This window comes from Periophthalmus magnuspinnatus, chromosome 16, assembly GCF_009829125.3.
Source record: "Periophthalmus magnuspinnatus isolate fPerMag1 chromosome 16, fPerMag1.2.pri, whole genome shotgun sequence".
In the NCBI taxonomy this organism is placed as follows: Eukaryota; Metazoa; Chordata; class Actinopteri; order Gobiiformes; family Gobiidae; genus Periophthalmus; species Periophthalmus magnuspinnatus.
In genome coordinates this window covers 20,043,631-20,071,222 of record NC_047141.1, presented here as the reverse complement: position 1 = coordinate 20,071,222, position 27,592 = coordinate 20,043,631, and the positions used below count along the sequence as shown (strand labels likewise).

The 27,592-nt window shown below is 37.5% G+C and overlaps 1 protein-coding gene across 1 annotated transcript in view; it reads left to right on the top strand.

Moving 5' to 3' along the window:
- The window catches only part of LOC117383756 (zinc finger protein 236-like), a 32,012-nt gene extending 4,777 nt beyond the window's left edge, over positions 1-27,235 (top strand). The window contains exons 7-32 of the mRNA XM_033980973.2: positions 3,429-3,548; positions 3,914-4,087; positions 4,588-4,777; positions 4,988-5,260; positions 5,778-5,981; positions 6,061-6,193; positions 7,339-7,599; positions 8,124-8,347; positions 8,570-8,671; positions 9,021-9,160; positions 9,265-9,365; positions 11,077-11,228; positions 11,438-11,614; positions 11,866-12,172; positions 13,506-13,609; positions 13,694-14,110; positions 15,100-15,245; positions 15,713-15,956; positions 16,719-16,910; positions 17,352-17,510; positions 19,395-19,552; positions 19,648-19,722; positions 19,970-20,164; positions 21,890-22,019; positions 23,451-23,624; positions 26,918-27,235. Coding sequence (XP_033836864.1) covers positions 3,429-3,548; positions 3,914-4,087; positions 4,588-4,777; positions 4,988-5,260; positions 5,778-5,981; positions 6,061-6,193; positions 7,339-7,599; positions 8,124-8,347; positions 8,570-8,671; positions 9,021-9,160; positions 9,265-9,365; positions 11,077-11,228; positions 11,438-11,614; positions 11,866-12,172; positions 13,506-13,609; positions 13,694-14,110; positions 15,100-15,245; positions 15,713-15,956; positions 16,719-16,910; positions 17,352-17,510; positions 19,395-19,552; positions 19,648-19,722; positions 19,970-20,164; positions 21,890-22,019; positions 23,451-23,624; positions 26,918-27,042 — 4,677 coding nt within the window. The 3' untranslated portion in view covers positions 27,043-27,235. The remainder of the gene's footprint in view (positions 1-3,428; positions 3,549-3,913; positions 4,088-4,587; positions 4,778-4,987; positions 5,261-5,777; positions 5,982-6,060; positions 6,194-7,338; positions 7,600-8,123; positions 8,348-8,569; positions 8,672-9,020; positions 9,161-9,264; positions 9,366-11,076; positions 11,229-11,437; positions 11,615-11,865; positions 12,173-13,505; positions 13,610-13,693; positions 14,111-15,099; positions 15,246-15,712; positions 15,957-16,718; positions 16,911-17,351; positions 17,511-19,394; positions 19,553-19,647; positions 19,723-19,969; positions 20,165-21,889; positions 22,020-23,450; positions 23,625-26,917) is intronic.
- Positions 27,236-27,592: the final 357 nt, after the last annotated feature.

The following is a 27,592-nucleotide window of genomic DNA, read 5'->3' as shown; positions in this document are numbered from 1 at the left end:
AGAAGGCTGTATTAATCAAAGCCATTAATATGTGAAAAAGGGTGGTGGAAGTGGGCTACCAGATCATTGTTGTAGCTTATTATATCGTCTAAAATGGTATGGCAGACTTTCTTCTATCATAAAAGCTTTGAGTTTATATATTAATAATGACATCAATTTTACATATATTTCATGCTATTTGTGTGTAGAGTAGAGAACTGTATAGACAGTAGAGTTCAGTTATCTGAAATCATACAAAGATCAGAAAAAATAACATACTAGCATACATTAGCTTTAAAATATTGGCATAATTTATCGGCTGGTTTTGATTCTAAACAATGGTATCAGCTTTGGTCTTTAAAAACATATCTGGCAATCTCTAAAATGTAAATCCTGTTCCTGATAATAGTCACAGTAAAATCTTTTTATTTTTTCTTTGTTAATCTCTGCATGCATATGAATGTTAATTACAACAATTACAGGTGTCAAGTATTTATTAAAATGATAATAGACATCATCTTTATAACAGGCTCTAAATGACAAAAGGAAAGACATTCTTATTGGCCATTCTTTTCTATTTTTGTTATTAAGCAAAGTGGCAAAACAGCCACCACCTGGGGTTGTTTACTTCTGCGGACATTAGCACAAAATTGCCTAATCAAATATTTTCAGCCCTATTTCTTTTTTACATTCCAGTCATTTATTACAGAAGTCTTTAAGTGCTAAGTTGCATACAAACTCAACATTTTTTGAGCACATAACTTAATATTATGAACTTACTTCTATTTAATTTGACCATTTTTATTTGGTAATACATCAGTTGTACTTGTTTTATTGGCGATTGATGGACATGTCCATTCTGTGTCTAGTTTGAAAGGTCCTCACTGTTCAAATCATATAATTTATCATTACATTAACAGTATGCCGCATGCTTTAACACTGGTTTGTTTTATGAGGACTACATCTCATCTGCTGATTGATGGCACAAGTTTCTATTCCATGCTAAAAGCCCACAGTGCAACTACATGATTGAATTGCTTGTAGAAAGCCAAGCAGACGGTCAGTTTGAATAATGTATCTAATTTTCACAAGTGTACTTGAGCTTTCATGTTCCAGATGGAGTTTATCCTTATGACTGACTGAATGAATAAATAGCATGAGGATTAAGTTGAGATTTTGTTTCATGTGCAGATGTATATTCAGCGGTCTGGAAACAATATCATTAGAGTTGAATTAATGTGAGTCTAATCCAGAATAAAGGCTCAAGACAGTGACACTTTACATCTAAATGTTTTTTTATGGTCACATTTTAAGCCCAACTAGTTTTGTACATTGAATTTCTTTGCTGCAGCTTCATCATCATTCCCTCAAATCTTTCTTTCATCACATTAAAATCAATATAATATAGTGAAATGCATAAGATAATAAAATGTATCTTGATCTTATTAATTTTGTGCCTTTATCTTGGTTCTGTAAGTACTTAACTTTTCACTATTAATCAGCATCATTCAGATTTAAGATTTTAAACGTGCACTATGTAACTTTTCTGGTGATACTATTGTTTTACATTAAATTATCTATCTAGCATTTCTTTAATTACATGTGTTTCAGAAACACCTTAGAAAACACGCGTCGTACTGTGAGAAGGCTGGCTTTCTACAGATCTGACCTTTAACCTAATAATACTATCTCCATGCAGTTGGATAGGTTTAATCTCATACTGTGAAACATCTCTGGCAACAACATCTCCCTTGACATGAGCAGAAATTTTTTGTGCACCTTTTATGCTCACAAAAAAAGTAGACATGCCTTTCTATGAGTGGTTCTCACAGATGCTCAGACCAGCTTTACTTCTATAAAAAATACTCATTAATTCCTTTCACCTCTGGATTTAGCTTTATGTTGGATAGCCTTCTGAGTTGCATTTCTGACTTACCAAATTGGCAGTAGTGAAGAACTCATAAATCTTAATAGTTTTGAGACTTACACAATACAACATCAGCATCCACAACAATTCTTTGACACCGGTAATAACTTAAAACCTAAAACCTCATGTAGTGTTTTCAAGACCTGCTTTTGCAAGCTTCTCTAAAGGTGAAGTCTGATGTTTTTCAGAACTGTGAACTCTTACAAGTTCAGTTGTACTTCATGATGGCTGTAATGGGACACCCTTGGACAGGGTCAATCTGGAATTCTTTTTCTGACGTAAATACTCCGTACAGTCTCAAATCCTTTGTCTTCGCCTACACTTTCACTTTTTATTTTTATTGGGCACCACTTCCTGTGTAGCACCTATGTTTCTAACCACAGTAAGAACAATTCTTGTTCTTGGAAAATGTCCATTATGATCAACATGCCATGTCATCTTTACATGCCTAACACCTTATTAGAGTCTCTTCACATGCTATAAAAAACATAGGAAATTATTGCTTTGGAGAATTATAGGGTGTGCGTTAAAAACTCCTACCACTTCTGTCGTCCCTGCACAGTATGTGGGCTTGTTTTTTGTTCATTTTTGTAAATAACTGTTGAGATCAGAGTTTTAAATAAATGTTAAAAATTATTATTTTTTTTATTTCATAACATTTATAAAAGACATTTCATTCATTTATTTCAGTAGTTTAGTAAAGACATTTAGTTTTAGACATTTTAGGAAAATTACCCTGTATTGTTTTACCTTTAATATGTGAGCCTTTGTCAAGATCTTAAAATATGTCGACAAAGCGGTTCATTGCCTTGTTATCTGTAATGTATCTATGTTCCCCTCCAGGCAGATGCTTTGATATTCAAGGGAAGTCAGTGCAATGTACCATAGTAATGGCAGTCCGCATACTGATGCCTTTTCTAACAGAGAGATTTGGATTCTGATGACAAAAACTTGCGAATGAGGCATGCATAATTTCTTTCATGCCTGTTCCCTATAGTTTTCATTTTTCTCTGAAAATGCAGTCTAATTTTTTTTCCCTGATACAGGCTCAATCGTCTCTTTCTTTTGTATAAAACATTTCACAACACAAAGTTACAAAGGAATGACTTTGAATAACTGATAACTGCATAGTAACTCAGCCATTTGCATGATAAATTAGCTATTAACTATATTGGTAAATGACCAAAATAAATGCAAGTGTCATACTACAAAATAGAGTTAAGTATGTATTTTGAGGTGGGAGCAAGATGTTGGAGGCTCTATGGAGGAAAACAGAAACTAAAACTTTTAAAGTGAGAGTAATTTTGTAAAGCAGGACATAATGACCACATAACTGCAGAAGTGACCGTAATTTAAGCAGCTTGAGTTACAAAAAACCTAAAAACTTCTGGAATCTGTGAAAACATACTTCTAAATGATAAAACTGTGTTATCGTTGTTGTTTTTTTGTCTTTCTTAACGGCTACTGTAAAATGTTTGTTATCTAGTCTTTGCTAATTACAACATGTGGTTGTGTGTTGCAGGCAAAAGGTGGCATGTTTCCATGTATGGACTGCAGTTGTGTATTTAAGAAGTTGGGCAGCCTAAATGCCCACATCAGTAAAATGCATATTTCTGTCATTGAGGTACCCTCCAGTGCATCGGTAAGCAAAGCTGCATATTATACTTAAGTTGCATTACATACATTGGCTTGAACCTGTGTTTTTAGTGTAAACATAAAAAAGGCACACCTTTTGACTTCATGTTTTGTTTCACTCCAAAATATTCCCTCTAATCTCACATTGACCATACTGGGTGTTGTGGTTAATAGCTACACCATTATTATGATGAAACTCCAAATCCATTTTTGTGGTCTTGTTCAATCAGCGATTGCACTCTGTTCATTCCCTACTCTGGAGACTTGCCATTAGTCATCAACCAGATTTTCAATTATTCATCCTGTTTGTTCCCATTCTTTTTCCGTCTCCAAACTTTCTTTCTTTCCTTTATAACTGATTGAATTTACCAGGAAACTGAGGCATCGGGTCAAGCACCAGGAGGAGCAGAGGGTGGGGAGGGGGTCACCGATGTTATGCAACAGCTTTTGGAGCTGTCTGAGCAAGTGAGCGGGGAGACCAGCCAACCCCCGCCTGCCGAACCACCCATCTCCATCGAAACAGCTATCAATCAGGATATCCTGCAGGTGAGTGAGAAGTAATGATGTACATCTAGTCTAGATTTGTACATTTAAAACAGCATACAATAACAGTGCATGGTAATATTGTTGTGATAGGGCTGTGAGTAATGACATTGTATTTTTGACAATTCTCTGAATATGTTTGGTTAGTGTGTTCAGGTACATATATTCAGATTTTTATGCCAATATATACAAAGTATAAACTGTGAATGTACTGGTAAATATCACAAACATATATTTGTTTGGTGGAACAAACTAAAGTTTCACTGCAACTATCATTGCATTATAAACAGAAATATAAACTTTTGATGACAAGTAGAAAATGTTGGCAGTTTAACTCATGGCTTTGATATAACAATGATTTTGCCAGTCTCTCTTGGCAGACAAAAACACTATTGTTTGACATGGTTAAGTTTATTGTATTTTCAAAAACAAGTCTTTTGTAAGAAGTGTGTAACTTCAAGTTATTTTTTTTTATTACATCTTTTTTTTTTGTCTTTTTACAGCAAGCTCTTGAGAACAGTGGCCTAAGTGTAGTGCAGCCTGAAGACAATACAACTCCAAGATCGACAGAAAACATCCACAATAACAGCAGCAACAACAACACACACACTCCGATAGTGTCCAACAAGAAAGTGCTGGAAAGAATGAGAGAGAAGAAAAGGAGTATCTTCAAGAAACCTATACAAATGCCAGGTATGTTGATTACTCAGTACTCAAAGTGCAAAAACAGATCAAGCTCACTTCAGAAAATGAGTTTACAAAATGTCTCTCAGATTTTGGTTACCTTTTGGTTTAGTTTCTTTGTGCTTTTTATCTTTCTCTTAATGGGCTAAACTTTGTTTAATTTGTTACAGTGTGTATTGTACTCTATAGACCAAAACCTCTTGCGTTACTGTGAACCAGGTTCCATCCGGGAGGAAAATGGCGTCCGCTGGCATGGCTGCCCATACTGCACTAAAGAGTTCAAGAAACCTAGCGACCTTGTGCGCCACATTCGCATCCACACCCATGAGAAGCCTTTCAAGTGCAAACAGTGTTACCGAGCCTTCGCGGTGAAGAGTACCCTCACCGCACACATGAAAACGCACACTGGTATCAAGGCCTTCGAGTGCCAGAACTGCCTTAAGTGCTTCTCCACTTCTGGCAGCATGAAGGTGCACATGCGGCTGCATACAGGTAGGCCACCTATCCACTCACCAGCAGGGAGCTAAGCCAGAGGGACAAAAGCATATGGCCTCTATTTCAGGGTCTACTCATTCTCGTCACGGCACAAGTAATCAATATGTACATAAATTAAGGGAGACACAGAGGAGCACTCAAGACAGTGTTGTTTAGTGCACTTTATCATTTATTTTCTCAGCTATGACTGATGACTATTACCCACAATGCACCTGAAGTGTATGATAAATTCATTTTAGTGTCATCTCAAGAGATACAACCCTCATTTACACACATCTGTAGAAAAGCTTTGTGTTTAATTTTAGACCTCAGCTTTGAGCATCTTTCTTTGAGCTGAACATGTTGGGAGTAATAAATAATCAAAAACTATTAAAACAAAATGAGCTATTGCACGTTAGTCTTGTCATCGTCATCTTGAGTCGTCTTTGGAGCTGTAAATATGTCCTTGTCTGTTTGTATAATCAGTCATAATTTTAATGTGTTAATCAAGTCAAACTTTTGTTTGTTCCTCCAGGTGTACGACCGTTCCCCTGCCCTCACTGTGACAAAATATTCCGGACATCAGGTCACAGGAAAACACATATTGCTTCCCACTTCAAAAACACCCAGCAGAAAAAGCATAAGTTTCCCCGAAAAGCCAACAAGACCAAAGTGCCTAAGACTAATGTATCTCTGCCAGATATCCCCTTACAAGAGCCCATTCTCATCACTGATTTTGGTAATAAAGGGTCATTAAACCATACAATGTTTTATTATTTATATTGCGTTATTCTAAACCTTATTATCCTATATGCCAGGCCTCATCCTGTCCCAGAATTCTCGCTTGGCGTTCCAACAGTATCTGGATGTGGTGACAACCGACAGACCATTCAAATGCCAGTTCTGTAATAAAGCTTACAAGAAATCCAGCCATTTGAAACAGCATGTCAGGTTTGACTATAATAATCTCCAATTGTGCTTAATATATCCGCACTTTGTCTAATTTCACACTTCCCACTGAAGTGTCTGTCTCCCTGTCTGCTAGACTGCAATGAATGTGTTAATTATCTCAGTAGATTTAATAATCATAGAACCCTCTTTTTCTTGATTATTGGTGCATTTAAAATAGTTGGCCGGCATTTGTGACCAATCTTAATGTTTTACAGCTTGCATAATCTTATCTGACAGGTCCTTTGAACTTACTTAAACTTTAAATTTAAATTAGGGTGTAGCTGGCAGAAACTGTGGAGCATGCCAGGAACAAAGGGCCAAAAAATAATAAAGAAGAAATTAGATTGTATTGTGGCATGAAAGAAAAAGCTGGATTTGGCATCCCCTACATTTTTGAAAAGTAAGTTAGTTTAAGGTCACTTTGCAAGACCTCACCGTTATTTATATTGCATTGTGGTTTTGATACTTGATAGGCATAAAAAATATAGTCCATGATTTTATTAACGGCGATTTTGCTGAAAGCACCTGTCAGTTTATCTGTGATTGGTGAGCAGGTTTAATCAATAATTCAATTTGACCTGCAAATGTCCACTGAGCTGCATAACCTTGCTATCTTGAACTCACATTATTATGTGTGGCATTTTTCATTTGCAATTTAGAAGCTAATCTGAATAATGTGGCTGTCATTTTTGCTCTGCCCTCAGATGGTCAGTGTGCTACAATTTGCTCTTCTTATCTGGCAGATTGAGATGAGGCTCCATTATCTCAAACAGGAGGTCCATATTTACACCTACTGACAGTTTCCTTGTCCTCCTATAAATGGCTGGCCAAAAAACTATGTTGACATGACAGCTAACTCCATAGTGCATTGTGATCACATCTTTTTCCATTTTGTTACTTTAGTTCTAACCTCAGTCAGTGTGAAAATGTCATACTCACCGATTGTTACTTGTAAGTACGTCTTTCTTGCTAAAAATCAGTGTTGCATATTGCCATTGTGCAACTTACTTTACTTACTTAGTTTTACTTGATGGTCTGTGAGCTCAGAATAGGTTAAGAGTTTAAATCACTGATGGGCTGCTTCTGTGTGGATTTTGCATATACATAGGTTTGTTTAAACCTTAAATCCCCTTTTGTGTCTCCAGGTCTCATACAGGAGAGCGGCCATACAAGTGTGTGCAGTGCAGTCGTGGTTTCTCTTCATCTGGAGTGCTCAAAGCTCACATCCGAACTCACTCTGGATTGAAGGCGTACAAGTGCCTCTTGTGCGATACCACATTCACCACCAGCGGGAGCCTGCGTCGTCACATGACCACTCACAGTGATCTACGACCTTACATGTGCCCCTACTGTCAAAAGACCTTCAAGTCGTCACCCAACTGTAGGAAGCATATGAAGACACACAGGTCTGTTAGTACAATATACTTAAGTTCTGTTTATGGTTTTTACATTTTTAGGCCTAACAAGACTCACTTTTTAACTTTTTAACATACACTTCCCTATTTACTGCAATTTTGCTTCTATTAAACTATGTAAATAACTTTATGTCATGAAAATATCCATTTTCTCTTAATTGTAAAGCAATTTTGTTCTTAAAACTACCATCTGTAAATTGATTTTATAGTTATATATATATATTTTACCAGCAGATGGCAGATGTGAAACCAGTTGGCCAATCCAATTATAAATAAGAGACATTTGACCCAGATAGATCAATAGTTAGAAAATATTTGTACATAATTGTTTGGCAATTCTTCAACGTGGAAAAGTAATTAAAAGGTCTATCAATTACATTTGTTGTTTATTTTTACATTAAATGCTACTACCCAAGCTTTTTAATGGCCAGTTTAATCCTGTATTTGGTAAAGATATTTTTTTGAGTTTGAGTTGTTGTTGACTCTGCTTCCTGTGTTTTACTATGTTTTGTCAGATATGAACTGGCCCAGCAGCTGCAGAACCAGTCAGCAGACGACCCTTTGGGAACAACAACTGATATTCAGGTGGAAATATCCGATGGCTCCCTACAACCGACATCCACAACTACACCCGAGCAACAAAGCATGCTGGGATTGGACCAGACAGAGGTGGTGAATGGTGATCAACAGGTGACACTGGAGACAACACTTGCTGACCAACCACTTGTACAGGGAGAAGGTAAGAAACATACTACCTGTTTGTTTTTTGGTTTTTTTTAAGTATCCTAGACTTTCCTTGTTGTCTGTTGCTGTTCAAGAGTGCAACTGAAATATTGAGGCCATGGTAGTTCACCCAAGGTTTTATAACGTGTTTCTAAGGCTTTATTTTTTAGAAAGTATAGGGTTTCTTTCTTTCTGTAAGAAATAATATGGTTTCTCTCCCTTGTTTGTTGTAATGCAGACTCCTATGTGAGCACTCAGCATGCTTTGCCCCAGAATATCAGCCAATTTGAGACCCCAGCACTTCCCCAGCCTGGCTTTGATCAGCAGTCTCTCACACAAGGTACATCTGTTTACCAAGATCTCCCTGCCACTATCAGGTTACAACGACTCTGATGGTTTGAAGATGTTCGAAATGTGATTTTGAAACATTGTGTCTGTTCAGTAACTCAATGCTCACCAGTGAAAATAAATTTCATGTGGCCTTCTACTTTCACAATGTTGCAAAAACAAATTTTTGGTACATTGTTAAAGTACAAGGCCACATTTCCTCAATATACTTCAAATAATTGATTTGAGAATCTAATTTTGTAAATCGCACAAGACATTGTTAGGTATGCCTGAAATGCATGTCATAATTAATATTGCTGTTATTTTAAATGTATTGTTTATTCTTTATATGTTTTTTATAGGTTTCACAATTACTGATCCAAGCTATAATCAGAATCAGTTTTCCACTGTCCAGCAGCTGCAGGATTCAAGCACCCTTGAATCCCAAGCTCTGTCCACCAGTTATCCCCCTCCAAATCTACTGGTTTCTAGTGATGAGGTGGTATGTGTACCCAACATTACTACCCATTCTTTTAAACACACACATTTAATTATCAACAGAGACCGTTTTCAAATATTACTAACTATCTACTTGTGTTTTCTTAGACTAATGATCTTCTGCAGAATAGTCAGGATGAACTGCAGCTCACAGCAGAGGCACAGGACTATCAGGATGACAGTGAAGACAACAGCAAGAGAGTTCACAGGTTAAATTTCACAATGCTTTATTATGTACAGGAACATTTGTGGTTGCTCTGTTTAAGCATTTACCCGGTGGTCTCTTAGTTTGCAAACTGTCATGCTAGTTACCTGAAAGTTTTCCTGTTCTTTTGGATTTCTTAGTCTTGGCAACATGGGAATAACCAAGGCCTTGTTTGCTTTTAACCTCTCCAGTTTATTCCTGATTCCATTCCCGCTTGGTTTTCCAGACCATTATTTTCCATGGTGTATAGGCCTGAATATCACCATAAATACATCAAAGCAGCCCATTTATATAGGTTTGGATTTTTATTTTAAGGTAAAGGAGTAAATGTAAACTTCTCTAGCCCCCAAAGGTAATGTCAGAGCCAGTTAAATATGCTTCTGATATTTAAAGATGGTGCCAATTTCTCTGCAGCAAGCTTTTTGCATTCTGATAGAAGTGGCAACAGTTTCAGGAATAAATGGAAACTCATTCAAAGATTTGAATAATTATAACAAACATTCTATCTAGTATTACCCAAAATCATAAGTCCAGTGACTCATTTTGAGTCACTGGACTTTAAAAAGTGTAATGCTGATAAAAAATCAAAAGAAAATAAATCTTTAAACTTTTTCCCCAACAATAGGATTTTATTGTCTCTGATAATATCTTAAAGATATTCTGATGCTGATGGTGCAATATCAGGCAAGCCTGTCCAAACAGAAATGTGCTGAGTTTTGATGGAAAAATGGAGAATATCATGCACTCGTGGTCTTCTCCTTTGACTTCTTAAAGGTGCACTATATAACTTTTCTGGATAGGGGGTCAGCCACCTGTTTGTCTTTATGGACGTTATTGCTCTGACTGAAATGTTCTACAGTATGGCATTATACATTTATCTTGTCTTTACTACTTAAAAATACATTTAAATACATGCATTCATATTGTGGAAATATCCACAGGAAAGTCACAGCATGCATCTTGTAAGTGAGTTGTTGCTAAAGGCTAGAGTTCATGTGCTGAAGAAATCCATTACAAGTCAGCCCGCTTTTGTTTGGAGCTAATTTCACTTTATAATTTATTCACTTGTGACCTACCAGTGGAGGAGTGTGACCTTATAAAGTGAATGTAATTTGCACCGCTGTATCACACAATACACCTGAATCCCTCACATCTAGAGAAATACATTATCGTAGGGCAACCTATTTAACCCAAACAAAACAAGTTTAAACTATGAATAGAAAGTACCACAGTATGAATTACACACACATTTGAAGGGTGATGGTGATATAAACGTGTTCTGTACTCTGTCATTCCCATCCTGTTACCAGCAAATATCTTAATGGTGGTTTGCTTCTGTCATTAATCCTGCATACATGTTTGAGCCAACCAACAAAATCAATCAATCAATCAATACCTAATTATACATCAGGAAATGTAGCAAACTGTAATTAAAATGGATCTTAATACTGATGATCACAGTCAGTCTAACAGTCAGAGGACTGTTAGACTGCCGAGGGGTCATAAGGCAAAAGCAATTCAAAATTAAATATAGGAAAAACAAAGCAATAATTATTTCAGCCTTAACAGTGTCTCTCATCTGAGAGGGACAATCCTATTTTTATGTGATTAGGGAAAAATCCATAACCCTGGTTCTACCAAAAAAATATAATTGTAAAAACTTTTTATCAGTGAAATTGAAAACCATGTATTATGTAGATTTTTCTCAATTTCAGGTGCAACTGGTGTAAAAAGGGATTCAAAAAGTCGAGTCACCTAAAGCAGCACGTGCGGTCCCACACAGGGGAAAAACCATTCAGGTGTCATTTATGTGGACGATCCTTTGTGTCGGCTGGAGTACTCAAGGCCCACCTCAACACACACACAGGTCAGCCAAATCTGCAAAGGTCTCAGGATTCAATTCCTTGATTTCTGAGTATTTTACAAACTGCAATAGAATATATATTGATAATTTTGACTGTTAAAAAAAAAAAATCTGTTATCACAAGGTAGTTTTCAATTTGTTGTTGAAAAAAATTGAAATTGTAGGGTTTCCAAATGTAGTTTTCCAATTGTGTAAATATTATTTTCTGTCAGGTGTGAAGCCTTTCAAATGTAATGTTTGCGACGCCACTTTCACAACCAACGGCAGCCTGAGCCGACACATGATCACACATATCAAGTCTTACAAATGCAGTATATGTGAAGAAAGCTTTAGGACCAGTCTGCTGTGTAAGAAGCACTTGAAGAAAGAACATTCCATTGATGAAACAGGTACATTTTCCTCTATACCTCAAACATTGAGAATTCTCACAGAGCATTAATTATTTAAAGCATTAATTATATGTTACTTCAGGGTGTGTAATATGCAATTAAATACTGTATCATATTAGAGTTATAAAGATTACATTTCTTAATGCTTTATCATTATATATCCATGGTAAATGGTAATATGAATAATGGGGTTATTCTGAAATGTTACCAAAATGCAAGAAGCAGAGATATTATTTTTCTCTTGCTTGCAGGTCTTGAAAGTCATCCTGAGGAGGATGATGATGATGATGATGAAGATGATGAAGATGGAGACCCGAAGGCATCAAAGCGGAGGTGTATGGGAATCATAACTTTCACTGAGGAGCAGACCGCAGAACTGGCCAAAGATCCGGGGGAGGACGCCTCTGTGTCCGAGCGTATATTAGCCCAGTCTGCAGCTGAGCGAGATAGGATCAGTGAAATCAAGGACAAGGCCGTGGAGCTTGAGACTGAACCCAAGTTTGCAAACTGCTGTAATTACTGCCCCAAAAGCTTCAAGAAACCTAGCGATCTGGTCAGGTAATAGTGACAGAAACTGAAGACCTTTTCTAGAGCCATGTAAAAACTCTTTGCTAAGTGCTGACAAAGTTACTCTAAATATAGCAAAAGAAAAATTCTCTGAAATGGACAAAAGTTTTAGAGAAAGACATGTCACCACTCATCCAAGGAGCTTCTTCAGTTCTGGTCAGATTGTTGGTGGACACTGCCTTATATCTATATGAAGGGAAGAGCTAACTACACGGAAACTAACGCACCTGTTTGTTTACACTTAGACACACTCTGTTTGTTGGCTAGGCCTATTGAACTACAGTGTGAACTGTGCCTGAGTCATATTTTACATAATCGTTCAGGCCCCTGATGAGTGCTCTCACTATTGTAGCAGTGTCCACCAGCAATCTGACGAGAACTGAAAAAGCCACTTGGATGAGTGGCAAAATGTCTTCACAGTAAAACCTTTGTCTAGTTGACAGAATAAAATTTTTCTTTTGCTATGGATCATACCTGGGTGACTAAGGATTGAGGCAATTGAGGATTGGGATTACACAGGCAAGAAGTTTTTACTATGTGGTTGGCATTCATCTCCATGTTTGAGACCCCACTTTACTCATAACAGCTGCTCTGCTTTGGTAGCTCAGGTCGTCATAAATAAACCACATTTTAATGAAAGGAGAAAAAGGTCAATTCACCAGCCCATCTCTGCAAACACTCCACTGAAGCGATTACGTGTCAAGCTTGCTAATTAAACCACAGTGCACTCACGATATTACTTCACACTTTCATTTTCTGATCACAGCATTTTATGGCTGAGTATTTAAACATTGGCACTAAATTATTTAATGGCAGTGACTGTTAATTTATCACACTGTAATTTCAATTGAATAAGTGATTATGAGGTGCTCACATAGACTGAATAAAGTGGACTAAGAGAGCGTAACGTCATCCATAGTCAAATGAAGACTGTTGAAGATAACGCTCCTTCCCACCCCTGCCACTGGTTTAATTTGGGGAAAAAAATTCTTCTTTTTACTGTAGTGCCTATTATAATCTTGAGAGGATTGTCATAAAACAGACCAAATAAATAATTTAATAACTCAAATTGAGTGCCCATTTGTACTTCAACACATATTTTGCTTGTACTGGGATTTGACGGGTGAATCCAAAACTAAATCTCAAGTAATTTTTTGATTTTTGTTACTCTTTCAAAATTCTCATTGTCTGTCTCTTGGAAATCTGAGATGGAGTCGATAAACACCCATATAGTACAACACAGAATGTTTTAAGTTGCCTCACCTGACTGGCCTTTTCTCTCTTTCATTGCTTTTCACCTACTAATACTTTTATTTATTTACAGACACATTCGAATCCATACTGGTGAACGGCCGTACAAGTGTGATGAATGTGGCAAGAGTTTTACCGTCAAATCTACTTTGGACAGTCATGTTAAAACGCATACAGGTTTGTACATGAAAAGTATATTTTAAACCACTGTTATTTTAATTTGAGTAATGTTTTCAGTGAAATCCTTGTGTATGATTCTAGGCCAAAAACTGTTCAGCTGCCACATGTGCAACACCTCCTTCTCCACAAAGGGCAGCCTGAAGGTCCACATGCGCCTCCACACAGGCTCCAAACCCTTCAAATGTCCATTCTGTGAACTCCGATTCAGAACATCTGGCCACCGCAAAACACACATCCAGTGTCATTTCAGACCCAACAGTGAACGCAAGAGCAAGCGCTCAGCGCACAGTCAGTCAAGTCAAGACACCAGCACCTCGCAGACAGTGGTTTCAGGGGACGGACAGACAACAGGAGCCACAGATCTGCAGTCTGTAGGCCTGCTCCAAACACCAAACAATGATTCAAACATTTACCTCCAGACCAGCCTCACAGGACTAGACCAGAACCTGCTACAACCTGGGCTAGTCGGGCAAGCCATCCTCCCGGCCTCTATGTCAGGTGAGTCCTGAGTGTTATCAGGGGTTGCACAGCAGATGATCTGTCTGTTAGCATGTAGTGGTGTTCGGGGCTTGAGTGATTTATCCAGACACGCTGTATATAGACTTAGGCTACACTGTTGGGTACAGCTATGGCCACATGTCAGTCATGATGGAAGTTTTTTGTTAGTCCCAAGCTACCGTAATTCTTGGCAGTGGTGCTATATGTTGTAATCTATCTATGTAGCCACTATAAGAAACCAAAAGGAACAAAAACAGGCATTTTATGACCTTAAATTAATTATAATTTCTGAGTGACAGACAAACACAGATCTGCAGACCACCAAATAGCTCTGAGAATCATATTCTATTCTACTCTTTTCGGTAAAATTGCAGCAAAATGGCTCCTACCTGTTTGGAAACTGAATTTCATTTCAACCGAACAGACATAGCCCAAAGGCATATTTTCCTTTTCACATGTAATTTGACTATTTTCTACACTGCTTTTACTAGCCACAATTACCCTCCAAATGATGTGTTCAAACACTTGGTAATGTTTTGACCAGCTTTGCATTGTTTTCCACCAGATCAGTGATATGTGTTGGTGTGCATTAAAATGATAGAAACATTGTTCATATTAAAAAGGTTGGAGTGTTGAAATAGACACAATACATTATATTATAACAATACATAGACATCAATTATAAAGGAGGACTAAAATGTTTAGCACATTAAAAAAGTATCATTACTTATATTGTACATGATACAAAAATTATATATGTTATTTATTTATTTCTGGGACACAGTTTAGATTCATTTGTATTGTTTTTCTTGTTTGTCTCTCATAAAAAAGTATTAATGGTATGAGTATAGTGTTTTGTGAATGACATTTAACTAACAATAGTCACGTAACAAGCCACAAATTGCTGGAACAAGTATGATCTTATTATCTTGTGTGAGTTGATCTTTGAATTATAGACTGACTGTATAAGTTGCTGCTTTATCTTGCAGCAGCGGGAGACCTCACCGTTTCTCTGTCCGATGGCTTGACGACATTGGAGGGTATCCAACTTCAGTTGACCCCAGCTAATCTTGTGTGCCCCAATGTGCAGATCTCTGGCATTGACGCCAGCAACATCAACAACATCACACTCCAGGTTACACACTTTCACAGTTTAACTGAAGTTTTAATAACCACAACAATCTCTTCTGTTTGCCATTTAGTCCTTTCAAACATTTTAATTGAGCCTCTAATAACTAAATTACTGTAGTCTGCAATTATTTCTGTTGTTTCTGTAATTTCAAATCACTCAAAGCAAAACTAATTATGATGTTTGTTGGCATTGCAATTTAAATCAATTTTGTTTTAGAGTAAGTCTGAATGTTATTAATCTCGGAACAAGCAAGCAGTAGAATAAATTACAGAACAATTACAAAATGTCCAGTATATGATTAAAAATATATACAGTTGCATATAACTACATCTTAAGACATTTGTTTTTCAGACTTGGCACTTCTTGTTCTGGTCTGGTCTTGTTTCTGTATGAAGTTGCAGTGGTATTTCATAAGCATCACTCTCTTCTGTCATGTGGAGACATGACCTGTTATATTGTGTTTGCACCAGATTGATCCGACCCTGCTGCAGCAGACATTACAGCAGACCTTACAGCAGGGCAGTCTCCTCTCTCAGCCCCTCAGTGTAGACTCTGGGCTCGTGTCTCACTCGGGAAACCAGCTCTTGTCCAACACTGACCCGACATCATCGGCCAGTGTGGTACTACATCCCCTCACCAGCCTGCCCCTCCAGCCTCCCTCCATCGCCCCGGCACAGGTCACCATGGCTGGGTTGTCTGATAACGACACTGCAGGTATCTATATGTGAAGACCTTAAATCAAGGGTGCCCAAAGTGGGGCCCTCAGGCCAAGCTTGACCCTCCAAGGGGGTCTAATTTGGTCCACGAGGGGACTCTTAAGATTTTAAGAGGAATCTGTTTTTATTAAATTTTGTGTTGAAAAGATGGGAAGGAGGACAATCCTGTCTATTTCCCTAATATTTAAAGTTAATGTAATGATACATTTCTTTGTAGATGAACATTTTTATGTGCAAGCTGTCATTACGGTTGGCCCTAGACCTGCTAAGGCGTATTCATTTTGGTTTTCCAAAGAAAAAAACTTTGGGCACCCCTACCTTAAATAATAGTAACTTGGGGTTTGAGCAAGATGATTGATTTTTTTTTTTACTTTTTTCGGATCTTTATCCATAATTTGGACCTTGTCTTGATTTTACAAAGTGTATGTTTAAGATCAGTGCCGTTCTTTGCTTTGTCCCTGTTTTCAATCATTTAGATTTGCAGGGTTTTGTCTTCTGGATAATTCTTTCTTTCCCAGTTTATTTTAGCTGTATTCTCTCATTTATTTAGTCTATTAAAATTATCTTTTCAATCATTTAGATTTGCAGGATTTTGTCCTGTTCTGGATAATCATATTTTTCCTCAATGTATTTTAGTTACATTCTTTTTGTAGTCTCTAATTTAATCTCTAGTCGTGATCTGACAAGTGACACTGACAGCCTAATATTTCATGAGGATGGTGTATTTAAATATTTGAGTTTTATGTGGTGGTTGATCTAGGTTCACAGGATCTCAGTCACGTGATGGGCAGTTCTGGTCTTGTGTCTGGGAGCAACGGTGGCCAAGAAATCACCTTCACCTTCAATAACTCCAGTTTGTCCCAGGCCCTCGCCCAAGTACAAGCTCAGGCCTCTGCTGCAGGCGCCAGCTCTGCAGCAGGAGGCACTCAGGAGATCACCCTCACCATATCAGGCATGTATTTACACATCTAACAGCAATTATATTATTATTGTACAATGGTATAGACTGATCAGGTGGGTTGTTTTACACTATTCTTCAAAACTGATTCAGGGAGAGAGCAGTAGCTGACTAGGACCAATGACGTACTATAAATGGGGAACACATGCAGTTAAAGTGCAAAAACTGATAACATACTACAGTTATGTTACAAAGTTATAGTAAAATTGAAGGGGGATTTATCAAAGAGAGAACACTTATTTTGATTGCACACAAAAACATTGTACAGCTGAAAGGAGATGTTAGAATACACACTTTCAGTTTTGTGGTATATAGATGCAAACTTTAGGTGTATGTAAATATAAAATATACAATAAAAATCTTTTGACAGTTCAGATCTACACAGCCTTTCATTGCATTTCAGTTAATTACATTCATTTTCCTCCTGTTGTGCAGGTCAAGATCTACTACCACAGCATAATAACTCATCAGGCACAGAGATTAATGGCAGCATCAGACTGGCATCACCTCTCACCAGTCAGTCCACCAACGCCACTCTGACCATCACTAATGACCACCTGCTCCCCCCCAGCCCTGCCAACACTGGACTGGCAGGTGAGCAGCAGTGCTATATTTGTTAAGTGTGTTTCTCACTTAGGCAGAAGGAGGCAATAATTCATGCAGAGGTGACAAGCAAACGAGGTCAGGTAAACTGTGTTTGAGTGGTGTGTTAGTGTCATTTGTTTATTTTAAAAAACAAAGAAATATGCATCTTTTGTTTGACTGACTTCATATGGAAGACAAGTGAAAAGCAGAACCGCTAGCACACTTTTCTGACACACAATGGGGGTGAATAACAATTATCCAAGGCCTCAGTTTTTATCATAGTGCCAGCCGTGCAGCATATGTCTCAGTATGTATCTGGTCACCACAAGTGTTGCAAAACTGTAACCATAGTCCCATGATGTAATTTTCCATATTTTTAATTAGCTTAGATAAAATTATTTTTGATCACCTGAATGTCAAATATACAAAGGTCCTATATTATACATTGGTCCTTGGTCTTTCAACTTGTATAACTTTGTAATGTTAAAATGCGAAAAGCTAATAAAATACTACAAGAGCCCCATCTAGTGGCACACTGAGGAGTGAAGCGCTTCCTTTACTTGATTACTCACATAGAGAAGCCATTTTTGAGAACTGAGCTGAAAAAATGACTTTTTCAAAACATCGATAATAGTTTAGTCTAAAAACTTCTCTCATTTTTTTGCTGGATTTTACCTCACTGAAAAGTTGATGGAGAGTCCCCAATAGTCCCTCTATCAGGCCTGATGAAATGACACTCTCAGGAGGATGTGAGAGGCACAAATGATTGCAGCAAAGACTTCTGTCAAAGTCCTGCTGTTTTTGCACAAATTCAAAATTATTCAGTTTCCCAATAATCATGCACATTGTAATTGTAAGTTGGTGCATGGCTGGGCTCTCTAGGATTATTCTCAAAAGTGAAAATGAGGTTCTGTGGATAGAAAATGGACTGGCTGTGAGCTATGTCATATAGAAGCTGCGATGGCTGGTGGCACAGCAAGGGCTTTTTGAGCATGAGTTCAAGCCACTGGATTTGCTATAGTTCTTCCTCCTGTGCGTTGCTTGGGGCATGCTGCACTGTAATGATGTTCCTGATTGAAAAGTTGAAATTATATTACAATGTGAGTGGTCTACAAATCACACACTGGTGTTAGAGCTATGAGTCACTCACTGACAGATCCTTCTCTTCCCTCGAGGCAGACTATTTATCAAAATGCATTCATATCAAGAGCCCTGTGCATGTGCAAAGTAAATATGCTTTATTATTTTTATCTTTTACCCTTCAACTTTGAACAAGTAACTCCAGTAAATACATAGGCTGTTTTGCACCAGGGTAATTTGGTATGCTGTAAAGTGAGCAAAGGGGATTGGTTTTATCTGAGGTGGTTTCCTGATTGTTGACGCTTGTCAGTGAGAGGCTTGATCAGATTTCCAGGCCCATCTCCTGCTCTCAATTACCCTCCATTTCGAGACTTGACTCAAGTGGAAAAGCATCCCCTCTGCCTCAAAGACGCCAGAGCTATCGCAACTTAAGTTGATTCAGCCACAGCCCTCCCATCACTTTGTATGCAAATGTAGTTGCTGATAAACTGCACAGCACTCTACTGAAAGAAGATATCAGAGCATTCAGGGCTAGGAAAAAGTATTCAGCAGCAAGTGTTGAGTCTTGATTATACTTATTTTTGGCAACCTATGCCTTAAGTTCAATGGCCTTGACCTTTGCGGTTATATGTCATGTACGCATTTTTCAATAATCTTGTGATTTCTCCTGAGCACTATTTGAAAAAGTCTTCTAATGGAATAATTAAACTTTTCCACAATAATCAGATTTTATATTTACTTTTTTAAATAATATGGGTCTAAGTTAAAGTCATTGTACTGTAATATGTACTGTATAATTCTTTTCTGCCTCAGTCACAAGCCTCCCTGCCAGCTCGGCTCTGTCCCACAGTGCTGCATCCCAGAGTCTGGTCATGTCCCCCGCCACCGTGGCCAGTGACGGTAGTGTGACCCTGACCCTCGCAGACGCTCAGGGCATGCTGGATGGAGTCACACTCAACCTGAATGCACAGGTACTACATACACACAGATACCGCATATACATCAAACTGAAAACATGGGTGAATTAAACAGAGATTTGATGCATAATTTGAAAATTTGCTCATAGGGTCAGACATTTCCGGTGCTGAATGACTCCACACTACAGGGACAAGCCACTGCCTCTGGTCAGCAGGTCATACTGGTAAGTAATGCCTCACTTTCAGTCAGTTAGACTGATAGGTAGATAAGTAGATAGGTAGATGTGGGTGGAAATTTGCTCTATGAGACATCACTACTGTCTTCAAAATAAATTAGTATCAAAGTTTATAAAGATAATTTATAGCAGGAGACGACTATACACAAACTTAAAACACAAGAATCCTGAAGTACAATGTTCTCAGTCAATATGCCATTAAAATGCATGCAATATGGAAATGTGTCTTTATTAGATTGCAGAAGAGACTCATAAAGGGCTGAAGGATGTCTCTTCAGAGGCCGACTCCAGAAACCAGTGCTTCTACTGTAACCAGATGTTTCCAAATGCCAACTCCCTGCGACGCCACTGTAAACAGGCTCACGGCAAAGACCGCTGCCACGTGTGCCCAGTCTGCAATAAGGCTTTTAAACGAGCCACACACTTAAAGGTACCAGTACAGTTAACCTCGCTCAGATTTTAGCAGCAGTACATTGACCATATATACAAAAAAAATCTTGACCTTAATTTGCAATATGTCATTTTTCTGGTGGTGTCCACCACCTGCTTATCTCCATGGAGATGTTTTTGTATTGCTTAGAATGTTGCACAGTATGGCATTAAACCTATCCTTTATCGTGGAAACAAGTAGGTGATGCCATAGACTAATTATATATCCACTGGTGATGCCATCAGGCAGGTTAAACAGGTTAGATCTTTAGAGAGCCAACCCTCCTCACATGGATTGCATTTTTTACAAAGTATTTTGAGCAATAAAAACACACGAATAAATGCATGAATGCCATGCTGTGCAACATTTCATGCAAAGCATGTTATGGATCACACCTGACAGACATCTCCATTGACACCACAAGGTGAGACACAAGGAGATGTGTCAGGTTTCACCGCAAGGTCCATAGTGCATGTTTAAAGTTATTTCAAATTGTCTGGAATAGACTGAATTGTTTTTAACTATTGGAGATAAGGTGCTTGTATTTTAAATCCACATCAACAGACTGAGTAGTGTTTGAGCAAGCAAGCTTATTTTTGGAGACAATTTTTTTTAATACTTTTCTAATTGTTCTTTATGATGAGTAGATTCATAATAAACAGTTCTATTGTTTTCCCCTTCTCTGCAGACACATTTTCTAATTAGAGTTATTTAACCGAACAATGGCTTGATAAACTGTGATCACAGGAAAGTGTTCGTGAGCTAAAAGACTAATTGCCACCACCACTCTGACAGTTCGATGGTCAGGCAGTGGTTCTCTACAGTGTTTTAGCACATAATCAGCATAATGGACTGAAGTAATTGGCGTTATGCCATTTTACTATGTTTTAATTGGCTTGTAGAAAGCTCCTCGTGCAAATGCTTAAGCAAAATAGAAAATGCAATTGTTATTTTAGTTAGTTTGTATTTAAGTAGTGCATAATAATTAACCACTCCCTTTTTAATTGGTTGGAGAGTTGAAGTTATCTTGTGTTTCTATATACTTTTATTGCACTGCACTAATTAGGCGTAACTTTATGAACACAGATAAATGATGTAAAAAACAGTGATCTTCATGGCAGGGATAAAATGGCCAAGAGCATACTTGGGCCTGACTGTGGAAATAAACGACTGTGTTATAGCTTTTTCTTCTGGGAGGAGATCCTTGGCTGCTGATAATAATTGTCATTATCACATAAATTGTCAAAATTGAGTTCTGGTCATAAAAATCTTTAAAACTCAAATTCAGTCCTAAGGAAATGGCTTGATAGAATGTAATAGAAAGTAATTTTCCAAACAAAATAGTAGCTTCTTTAATATTATTGTGTGATCTAAAATTATTGCAGAAAAGTCCTGAAAAGTATTTATACTGATTCAAATAAGTCTAGTTTTGTTACTAGATGAATAACAAGACAAATACCTGGTCATATGTGCATATTCTCTATAATAATGGTAACAAAAAACTTTATATCCCATGAAAATAGAAATATTATGGGTATTTCTTAAGTGCATCATATTGACAGCCCAGAGAGGACACATGGTAAAATCAGTACTGTGAAATGAAGATTTTGTTGTCAGACTTTAGTTTCTACAGAAAGCCATCTTGTCTGTCACTTCTTTCTCCTTCATAGAGATTTGTGTGCTGGAGCAAAACCATCTTATTTCAATTTGGGTCCATGTTGACAGGAACATGAACGGGTGCACCAGCCAGGCCCGTCTCCCAGCTCCCAGAAACCCAGAGTCTTCAACTGCTCATCCTGTTCCAAAGCTTTTGCTAAACGCAGTCAGCTGGAGAGGCACAACCGCACACACACAGGTATGAGCTTAAAAGCATGGCTCTACTTCACAGGTCCTATATTTTCCAAAACTGAGAGCTTTAAGCCATGTTAAATTGTTGTTACCTCATCAAAAACATACCTTGAGTTGTGTTTTGTTTCATTCACACATGTTTGAGTGACCCTTTATTATTACTCTGTTCCACCTTGTGATCTCATCAACTGGTAGTATTCAAGTTAAAAGCTACCTTTTACCTTTTGTTCAGTAGAGATTGGCAATGTCAGAACTGAAACAAAACGCAACTCCAGGTATGTGCAACCAACATAGATCATAAAATACCATAAAATGGGCCCTTTAACTATTGTGCTCATGTTTGAAATTGTCTTTCAGTTGAGCATTACTTTACTACCCATTCATACCATCCATCTGCCCCAATACAATGCATGTACATACATGTTTTAAACGTTTCTCTTACCACGCTTCAGACTTAATTATATTGCAAATTAGTTAAACTTGTTCAAATGCAGTAGCAGTTAAAATTTCACCCAAAACACAGTAGGTATCTTAAAAAAATGGTACATTGAAAAACCTGCTATGAGAAAAAATAAATCATTACGTGTCTGAATGCTGACATTTGGATAACTAACTTTGCTGCCAGTGCTGTCGATTAAAAAAACAAATAAATAAAATATATATATATATATATATATATATATATATATATATATATATATATATTTTTTTTTTTTTTTTTTTTTTTTTTTTGCAGTTGTAAAAAAGAAATCTGTCTTTGTAAAAACTTCTTAGAATGACTCAACAAAACAAAACAGCACTTAACTCCGAAAGGACATCTTTCCGAAGGTTTGAATGTGAAAGTGGAGTTGCACAAAACTCTCAAATGTATTCAGCTTAGTCTAATAAGCAGCTGAATGTTGTGAATGGGCGGATTTTGGTGAAAGAGAAGGCAAGCAGACGTAATAATGTGCTTCTGAAGTGTACTGTGCTGTCCTGTTATCACTCAATGTCTTTCTGGGGGTGTTGAAATGCGATGATTGAATTCTGGGCTTTTCAAAACTTTTTCTGTTGTGGCAAGGCATGCAGTAACAAAAGCTGCTGAAATATTGTTATATTAAGTTTGCTCAGTGAGTGAATCCAATCTTATTAATTTAGCTATAGCTATAGACATAATTCTAATTTAACAACTTAGTAAATGAGAGTTTTAATATAGAATTTAAAAGAGAAACATATGGTTTAAGGCATCATTAAAAGTTCATTTGTCTCAGTACTTAATTTTGTTTTCCATTTTTCCATTGTATTTATTTCAGTACATTACAGAATGTGCTTAGCTTTTTAATCTTTAAAGCTATATTTAGACCATTTGCCTTCTAAAGACATTAGCCTGGGACATCGTGTAGTTTACTTTTACTCTTATCTTCCAGTGAATCATGACAAGTCCTTCAATGTGTTTCAGGTGAACGACCGTTTAAATGCCCACAGTGTGACAAGGCTTTCAACCAGAAGAGTGCCCTGCAGGTGCACATGGTCAAACACACAGGGAAGAAGCCATTTAAATGTGAGGTGTGCAGCATCCGCTTCACTCAGAAGAGCAACATGAAGCACCACATGAAGAGAGCGCACGGCTACGGTCAGTACAAACACTATTCTAGTAAACTGGGCTGCTGTGGGTTTTCTGAGTGCACATAATAAATAATTTCTTATGAAAACATGATAGCAATTCTGTGGCTGGGCTTTTAATCAAAATGTTATTTGAGATTGAGATTCAGTCATCTCTAATCATCAATGATCAGCTTGAGTCTTTTTAATTGAGAAGTCTATAGCCAATCTTCTGTCGATAAAAGCATGTGTTTGGAGCAGGGTTCAGACTTTGAAGGAAGAAATTTGACTTTTATGATAAATAGCTATGACTAAAAGACTATTGTTTATTTCCAGGAAAGTAATATTGAAAGGCATTGTTTATAGCCAGTAGGTAGTACAACAGCCAATCACTTTTAATCACTGTCATTTCAATGAAGACATTCTAGCAGACATGGCTACCCCATGCCGGCCTGTTGTCTCTCTAGGTTCTTTCATTAGAAGGTTCTCATTAATCTGACTCAATAGCATTGCAAAGTTACAAGGCAGTGCACTAATGAAATCCTCTTTATAACCTATTGTTGCACCGTCTCCTCATTTCTCCCAGACAGTCTAGTTCTCTATACGAAGGAGCATCTCATTAAAAGGTGGCTGTAGGTGCTCCACTGTGGAGAGGCTCAGTGGGCTCCCCTCGAGGGGCATTAACCATCTCTCAATCCAGATCCAGTCATTTCCAGTCCACAAGTCTTGTTAGAACAGATTGGGTCTAATCAATCCTCTCTGTGGCATCACTGATCATATACATGCACGCACACAGCACCTTCTTTTTTAGCTTTTAATCTTAGTCCAAGTTATATTTAGTTAGCCAGATAGATGAAATAAGAATAATATACACTGCGTTCCAAATGATTATGCAAATGATAGTTTTCTCTGATTTTGCCAAATTTTCAATATAAATGACAGTCATCATAATTTTCAATTCATCAACATTTAGTGTACAATTTGAATGTTATTGAACAAACTTCCCAATGATAACAGTATTTTTCAAAATCTTTCAAAAATAAAAACTTAAAACACACTGTTCCAAATGATTATGCACAACAGAGTTTCAAATTATGTTATTGTCATAAAGAACTGAAAATGGCCATTTGTTTATTTTTTTTTTAATTAGAAGCATTAGCATATTACTGAAATCAAAAGCTATTTCAATCAAAACATCTTAATCCTAACTGGTCAAGTTACATTTTAACATAGGACTCCTTATTTCATAGGAGCTTCACAATCCATCCATTGAACTTGTGAGTTTGTGGAGAGTTTCTGCTTGAATTTGCAGGATGTCAGAATAGTCTCCCGTAGCTGCTGTTTGGATGTGAACTGCCTCCTGCCCTCATAAATCTTTCGCTTGTGGATGCTCCAAAGGTTCTCAATAGGGTTGAGGTCAGGAAGGATGGAGTCACACCCTGAGTTTCTCTTCTTTTATGCCCATAGCAGCCAATGATACAGAAGTATTCTTTGCAGCATGAGATGGTGCATTGTCATGCATGAAGATGATTTTGCTACAGAAAGGACTGTTCTTCTTTTTGTACCATGGCTGACCAGCTTTCTCCCCATGATTCCGGCCCAAGATATGACTCCACCACCTCCTTGGTGATGTCGCAGACTTGTTTGGACATGGTGGCCGTTCACCAACCATCCACCAGTCCATCCACCACTCCAGCCATCTGGACCATCCAGGGTTGCACAGTACTCATCGGTGAACAAGACTGTTTGAAAATGAATGTTCATGTATTTCTGGGCCCACTGGGGCCGTTTCTGCTTGTGAGCATTGGTTAAGGGTGGCCAAATAGATGGTTTATGCATAACTGCAAGCCTGTGGAGGATCCTACACTTTGATGTTAGTGGGACTAAAGAGCTGCCAGCAGCTTCAAATACCTGTTTACCGCTTTGTAATGTCATCTAGCAGCTGCTCTCTTAATCAAATGTATTTGTCTGGCAGAAACCTTCCTCATTTTGCCTTTATCTGCACAGATCCATGTGTGCTCTGAATCTGCTACAAATCTCTTAATAGTATGATCAGGCTTAAGTTTTCCTGAAATATCTAAGGTTTTTATACCTTGTCCAAGGTATTCAACTATTTCATGCTTTTCGGCACTAGAGAGATCCTTTCTCACATTGCTGGAAAATGGTGGTCTGCTTAATAACGTGGAAAGTCCTTCTTAAGTAGTTTTTCCTTTAATTGGACTTACCTGGCAAACTAATTGGCACAGGTGTCTGAGAGATTTCACTGACACAAACGCGGTGTAATATATGCCTACAAATTATGTTTGCATATTGATATTAATTTGGCAGACATTTAGCCTTATTTTGCCCTGGTTTTATCACTGTTAAGTTTTGTCTCTGTTTGACAAAGAATTTGCATTGTTGTTCAGTTTAACTGAACTTTCCCCATTCTGGGAAACATAAAAGTCTCTCATCTTATTTAGTTTAACTTGTGGTGTCAAAATCATGATATCAAAAATATATATTATTAAACATAGTCACATTATCAGATTTGTGCACTCCGAATGACTACTGACACCTGTTAGTCATTTAAATTATCCAAATTAAAGGGTCTACACCCAATTGTTTAAAATGGTAAATTAAATTGTGTCTTGCCCCAGTACAGATATATTGTAAAAGCAGCTCTTATGGTTAGATGGTTATGGTTAAAGTTACGGCCAGGGTGAGAGAGGGGGTAATGGATTTACTTTCAAAATATAAATGTGAGAAAACAGGGCTGTGGAAACATAAGCCCTTTTTTTCCAAAACATTTGGCTGTAGAAACATAGGGACGTGGGAACAATTTAACTGTTTTATGTTATTTAGTTTTACTGCTGAGGTTATTTGCCTTGATTTATATGTTATTTAGCAGTTTTACTCAGCAGCCATTAAACTATTTCTGCAAGGTTATAATGCTGTAATAAATTTAATTGAAGAATAGGCATACAGTCACTTAACTAGAGAACATGCTCAGGGTCACCCTCAAACACTGACTGCATTAAAATGGCTTCCTCTGCACATATTCAACCCCAGGTTTGTTTTTGCCCTTCTCAATGGCCGCTACCCTCAGCTAACTAGATTTTTCAATACAGTTACTTTGCATATGAAAACACTGCAGGTTACAGTGTGAAACTTGATGAAGTGGTGTTTTAAAGTCTTCCAAAATAGGTAAAGACACAGTTAAAGGACCTCCAATCTACTGTATATTGTTGTCTCCCAGCAACAATAAACCACAATATTTTTGGAACTATTATTGAAATCAAAATTAGTAATGGTATATTTTTGTTTCGGTGTGTGTGATTACAGGTCAGATCCAGGATGTTTCCTTGGGCCAGGATGATACAGCGCCCCCTCAGGTGGAAGTGGGTCCTGAACTCGACCTGGAGGTAGTCCCCGAGTCCTCTGGAGACTGGCACAATGTCTTCTCGTAAACACTGTAGACTTATATCAGCGCTGACTGTGGCTAAACAAAATGAAAGAAAAGCTGTTTATGCATGAGCTGCACCAAAGGCACACATTTCCCTTTGCAGGTTGACATTGAATTTAAGCAACAGATATTTTTTTAATAATCTATATTCAGATATAAACTTAAGTGAAATACTATTTTGAAGGTTTTGATCAATTGGTGCAGTAATATTAGCTATATAAAGCAACAATCCCATTCCATACATATTCATATTGTCAAAAATGTGTGGTAATTGATTTAAACAGAATTACATATGGAGCTATTTTCTATTAATTTGCATACAATTAATTACATAAAATTGCACACATTTTAATTCAAAGTATACATAATATTCTTAAAAATGTAAAAAGCTCTGTTGCCAAAGTTTATTACCCTTCACAATAAAGGTAAAGACTAGATAATCTTCATAGTTATAGTCTGTCCAAATGGAAGAGTCTGCTTTCCTTTAATTGGCATAATAACAGCTATAAAGCTCTGATTGCCTTTGTACGACCAGGAGGAGGCATCACAGGAGC